Genomic DNA, 5,693 nt, shown 5'->3' with positions numbered 1-5,693 from the left:
TTTTCGCGGAATGGATGTACAGGACTGAGCGGCGGTCATATTTTGTACCGCTATGCGGTACAACTAGTTAACAATGATCTTAGGCATCTTGCATGTTTTTTACTGCAGTAACAGTCTCTAGATTGTTAGGGGTGCAGGTGTGTGTTCCAATCCATGGTGAATGAGTGACATGTAGTGGAGTGCGAGTGCCAGACACCACCTGACTTTGAGATATCCCTATATTATATTATCCTATACTTCACTGCCAAACCAGATCCATTCACATCCGTTCAGCATAGCAGTGGTGAGATGTCCATGAAAAAGAGTTACTGCAAAGACAAACGAAGCTCACACAGTGCACTGAGATACTCATCATTGTTAAAATCAAACAGTAGAGCTTTCTCATAGTACTCCAATGCCCGGCGCTTCTCTCCCTTTGCCATGTGGACGAATCCCAGAATTCCAAAGGCTTCTCCATCTCTGGGGTCTCTGGCCAGACGTTTCTCAGCCATCTTCTTCAGGGAACGGGCACTCTCCCTCCCCTCAACTGTATCCAGCCCAAGTGTCAAACACTCCTTGTAGTGCTTGGCAGCTAGTGTTTCGGATTTGTTCTGGTACTGCTGGAACTCACCATAGTACAGGTGTACTACCTGCACATTGTCGTGTTTCTCCTTTGCTGCTTTAAAGGTGTCCTGAAACATCTCTTCGGCCCGGGGAATTTCTTTATTCTGACCGTAGTGCAGAGCAAGATCAGCCATGGCTAGTATGAAGTTAGACTTCAGTGTTGTGGCCACTTGCAGGTGATGGATGCACTGTCCGATAAGCTGTTTGACCTCATGACCTTTGCCCCTGGCACCTCCTTTACGGAACAGATCTGTTTTCTTCTTCTTGTAGCACAGAGCTAGCTGATGGTGAAGGAAGCCTGAATTAGGGGTACGGTCCACAGCCCTCTTTAGCAGTGCAATGGACCGGTCTACAGAGCCACCTTGGCGGAAGTATTTCCCGACATAGCGAATCACATGGGGGTTGCGAGAATCCATCTCAAGAGCCTCCTCAATCAGCTTCTCAGCCTCATCGTGCTTTTTGAACACCTTCAGTCTCAGGCCTAGCAACACCATTAGAACAGCATCTTCTGGGCTTATCGCGATGGCTCGTCTGAGTTGCTTTACCGCCAGCGAGTCTTCTAATCTTGAATTGTTGTTTTCTGTGCGGTATAGAGCGATGCCATAGCCAGCGTTCCACTCACTCTCATCTGGCTCCTGCTCCAAGGCTTTTTCGAAACATTGCTTTGCCCGCTCATAGTACTTGTGAGCGAACTTGAGGTAGGTCCAGGCCTTCTGACCATAGACTTCTGGGTGAAGCACAGTCGGGGACCCAGTGGGGAACTTCTCTTTTATGCTCACCAGCTTTTCCAAGTAACTCTCACACTCCGAGTATGATCCTAGGTGATGGTGTAACCAGGCAAGGTTGCCATAGGTGACAATGAGAAATCGCTCACGATCATCACCTTGGTATTCCCTTGTAAACTCTTCTGATTTGACCAGGTTTGTGAGGGCATCATCTGGGAAACCTTGTAGGTACCTGACATAGGCCAAAAAACAATATGATCGGATTGCCCCAGCTTTCTTGCCTACATCCAGCTCTATTTGGTCCTCCAGCCTGGTCTGAAGATCTGACAGGTCTGCATTTTCTTTGGTCAGATCCCAGGTGAAGTGACACTCCAGCTGCTGTAGCTTGGTTTCCAAAGGTATGTCATCAGAAGGACTGAAACGAGATAAGACAACAGCTCTGTGTAATAACACGATCATAGACTTCAGCTTTGAACTGCAATCAATAGCATTTATTTTTGGATTACTTTGTCTGCATGCTTAGTTTTCAGTGCTATGTCAGAATGACTGAAAACAGATAGGACATGAGCGTGTAAGCATTTATTAAAATATGTGTCCTAGCTGGCAGAAATCTGTATCATTAGCAAATATGAAATTCCTTCACTATGTTTGTGAAAGACCGAGGTGGTTATCCCATGTTTCACAGAGGTGTGCCACTGGATGAGGAGATGGTGAGAGATAAGATGGCTGTCCAATACAAACATAGATGTAGAGTTTTACAGTTTTTACTGAATGCTTAAAAACTAACAGTGATTCTTGTAGCACAATAATGCAAATAGCAACACAGAGAGTGGTTGTTGATTGAATAATTGTGCAAAGGTGTTTCACACAGACATTACACAAACAATATCTGATAACTGTGAGTAGATTTTTACCATTTGTTCAACACAGTTAATTCAATAGAGTATTTCTATGATAGCTATACTGTATGTTAAATGCTTTGAAAAAAGTGTAAAAAATGTGTGAAGCCAATGATAGTGTTAACACAATGGCTACAGATGACTTCTGCTGTTCTATGGAGGTGAAGATGAAGACAAATTGGATCCCAGTTTCATTAAATGCATCTTAGCAATTGAAGAAAACTGTATTTTTTAATTTTTTAATTAATGCATTTATTGTGCAATACCTACAGTAGTGTCCATTTGTTTCCTCTGAGGTAGCTGGGGTAGCCTAGTGTAGGCTACTTAAGTTTTTTATTGATTTCCAAAGATGCACTTAGTGAAACAGATGCACTTGATCTTTATCTTTGCCCATACAAAAATAGATTTTCATTATTACAGGTTTTACTGAATGCTTAAAAATTGTAGCACAATTTCTGAAAATGTTGACACTTGTAGCCAATTCATTCACCACGTTTGCCAAACTTATTGCCATTCACTGCTTGACACTGAGTTTATATCTTTTTTATAGCATATCTTTTTGCAAATCTGCAAACACAACTGACTGGTTTATACCCAGTTTGGAATTTCATAGTACACTTCTAGCAAAACTGTATGTATTTGTGTGAGTTCTGCAAAGCAGCTTGAGCACTATAAATAAGCCACAGGTGAGTACTTGGTCTGGATTACAAAGTAGGATAATATTGGACAGAGAGTCAGGGCCTGTGTCCACCAATTGCGTTTTTGCGGCAACGACGACTATTTTTTACAGAAGCGTTTTGCTGCCACGATAAAAAAAAGGCTCAGTATCACGTAATTACGGGAAAAGTTTCTTGTCATAACAATATCTTTTTCACGTTTTATCAAGATTTGTATCACGTTATTACATGAAATGATCGTGTTATTTATGAACGCCGCGCAGCGAAGCAGCATTCATATAGGTTTAGTCAGAGTTTTTTTTTCTTCAGCGAATTTTTTTTCTTCAGTAATTTTGTGTCATTGATTCCCGGGACACTGAAAAACCGGGGTAAATGATACTTGTTGGCCATGTACAGTAGCCCCACAATGATGACACAGAACCATTGTTTTTCGCTTTGATCTGTCAATGCTCACTGTGGCTGCAGATGATGACTAGGTCTATGACAACGAACAGGTTGCCCAAAACAACTAGACATTAGTGAGGAGATATTTGCTGAATATTACAAAAAGTTGCATTTGTGATTAAAAATCGCTTAGCATCACTTTAATTTATTCAAAATGCTCTACTGAACTACTAGTAATTTATGAAGAGAATGCATGATTGACCATCAAACAGACAACAGTGGAGAAATAATCTCTAATACGCAAACAAACAGCAGTCAACTCTTAAACCACATTTTCCAAACAATGATCACACAGAAGCGCTCTGGCCAAAAGGACACATTTTGTTTGCAAATGTCTCTAATGCTTACAAAACATTAAACGTTAAAAATGAAACAAGTAAATTTCCTTTGTGGTCAAATCAGTGTGTGCATTCAATCAATCATTATGTAAAACAAAATTTTAAATTTAGTTATCAATATTGGGAGGTTCAATCTCAATTGTTGCAATGACTGTGCTATTTGTTGATAATTTACATAGTAATGTATAATGTATAATATAATATGTGAAAAAAGGCAAATAAGCATTAATTGTATTATTTCCTACCAAGATGTCATTGACATGTAAGGCCTACAGTAAGTAATGGGACTAGTCAACTTCTGTACTGCCTTCTTCATCCAAATATCCAATGCAACTTTCATCATTACTCTACCTGTGCCTCTCGCCTTTGATCTATGCAGAGATGGCATCTTTTTTAGACAAAGAGTGATTGTTGATTGAAGAGTCTTGCAAAGGAGTTTCACACAGAGACATTTCATATCAATAATTATGCAAACAATATCTGATGTGAATATGTTTACCATTTGTACAACACAGTTGAATAGTCTTTCTATGAGAGCTATGTAGAGCTGTATGTTTTGAAAAAAGTGTAAAAAATGTGAAAATTTAAGAAAAACTGTAATTTACTGTGGTAATTACAGCTTGCCCCATCTGTCCAATAGTCTCTCCAGATGTAACTAGGACATTCTCTAGTGCTCTAATTTGTTTTTACGATTTCCACAAATGCACTTTGTGAAACTGAAATCCACCTGATCTTCATCGTTGCCTTCTTAGCACAGCAGAAGTTATCGCTCATAAATTTGTGTTAACACTTTTTCATTGTTTTCAGACATTTTCAAATATGGTTCTCATAGAAAGACTGCAGACTCTGACAGATATTACTTGCACAATTATGAACTTCTAAAGTCACTGTGTGAAGCTCCTTTGCACAATGGTTCATTCATTATCCATAAGAGATACCATCTCTGTTCTGTGTTACGATTTGGGATCAAAGAGGCCAAATGCACAAAGAAAAACTATATCGGCTATTTGGTGAACAAGGCAGTACACAAGCTGACAAGTACAGGTGCTATACTGTAGGTCATCGTCATCTTACATCATGCTCTGATATGCTTGTTTTTTTTTTAGCCTAATAGATATGAAAAGAAATCAAGAAATGACACAGGCATGGCAAAAACTACAGCTGAACCTCATTATTCAAACATGTATTTCATTCTCCGTTGTGTACTGATTGATTCAAAGCACACACTAATTTGACCACAACTTATGTTATTTGAAGGAAAGATTTGCTTTTGTTGCATGTTTGTTTAAATGTCACTGTGTCACTCACTGTGCAAAGAAAATGTGCCATTTTGGCTATAGTGCTTCTAGCCAGGCCTAATAATTGTTTTGAAAGGGTGATGTCAGAGTTGACAGAACCAAGGAGGGACTTAGCAAGAACAGCCAGGTACACTTTTGCCAACTGGCAACTGAGCTTTGGTGAAATCATTATACTGGTAATAAGGAACATTTTCATCTATAACATTTTACAGTTAAATGTAGCCTTAACCGCTAACATACACTCTGCCATATAGGTCATATTCGTATGATGACTGATGTCAAACAAAAAGGCCACAACAGAATTCAAAAACTGAACAACATCCCATTAGTTCAACAGTGGTTGCAGCTGACAAGTCACAGTCGACTCGTGGGACTGTAATGGGCAGGGGAAATACTAGCCTAGGCCTTGTCAGCGCACGGGATGGAACGCTGTAAGGCTGGAGCGCACGAACTTTTTAATGAATGATAAATCGCAGTGCGAATAGCCTACACGTAGCCTACCATTCCACCCCTTTTGTAAACATGGATTAAAACACTGCTTTTAACTTCACTCTAAAGTAGGTCTATGTATACTCACTTCATCCTGGAAATTCAGTTCGGTAAACGTTGTATCTCCGTTGTGTTGGTTAGCCTACATTCGAAGGACAGGTACTGTATCCTAAACCTTCTACTCCACAAAATTACTTGCACAAAATTGCCAGCCATTCAG

General features: G+C 39.9%; 1 protein-coding gene across 1 annotated transcript; it reads right to left on the bottom strand.

Annotated features, from left to right (window-relative positions):
* On the bottom strand, window positions 1–5,693 carry LOC125287460 (interferon-induced protein with tetratricopeptide repeats 5-like). Its single transcript, XM_048233308.1, has 2 exons — window positions 5,562–5,693; window positions 1–1,743 (listed from the first exon to the last, which is right to left on the bottom strand). Exons 1-2 carry the CDS (start codon window positions 5,564–5,566, stop codon window positions 306–308), a joined length of 1,443 nt encoding a protein of 480 aa, XP_048089265.1. The 5' UTR covers window positions 5,567–5,693; the 3' UTR covers window positions 1–305.

The sequence above is a fragment of the Alosa alosa genome, chromosome 22 (assembly GCF_017589495.1).
Source record: "Alosa alosa isolate M-15738 ecotype Scorff River chromosome 22, AALO_Geno_1.1, whole genome shotgun sequence".
NCBI classification, from domain to species: Eukaryota; Metazoa; Chordata; class Actinopteri; order Clupeiformes; family Clupeidae; genus Alosa; species Alosa alosa.
Note: the sequence above shows the minus strand (reverse complement) of the source record. Positions and strands in the feature narration are given on the sequence as shown.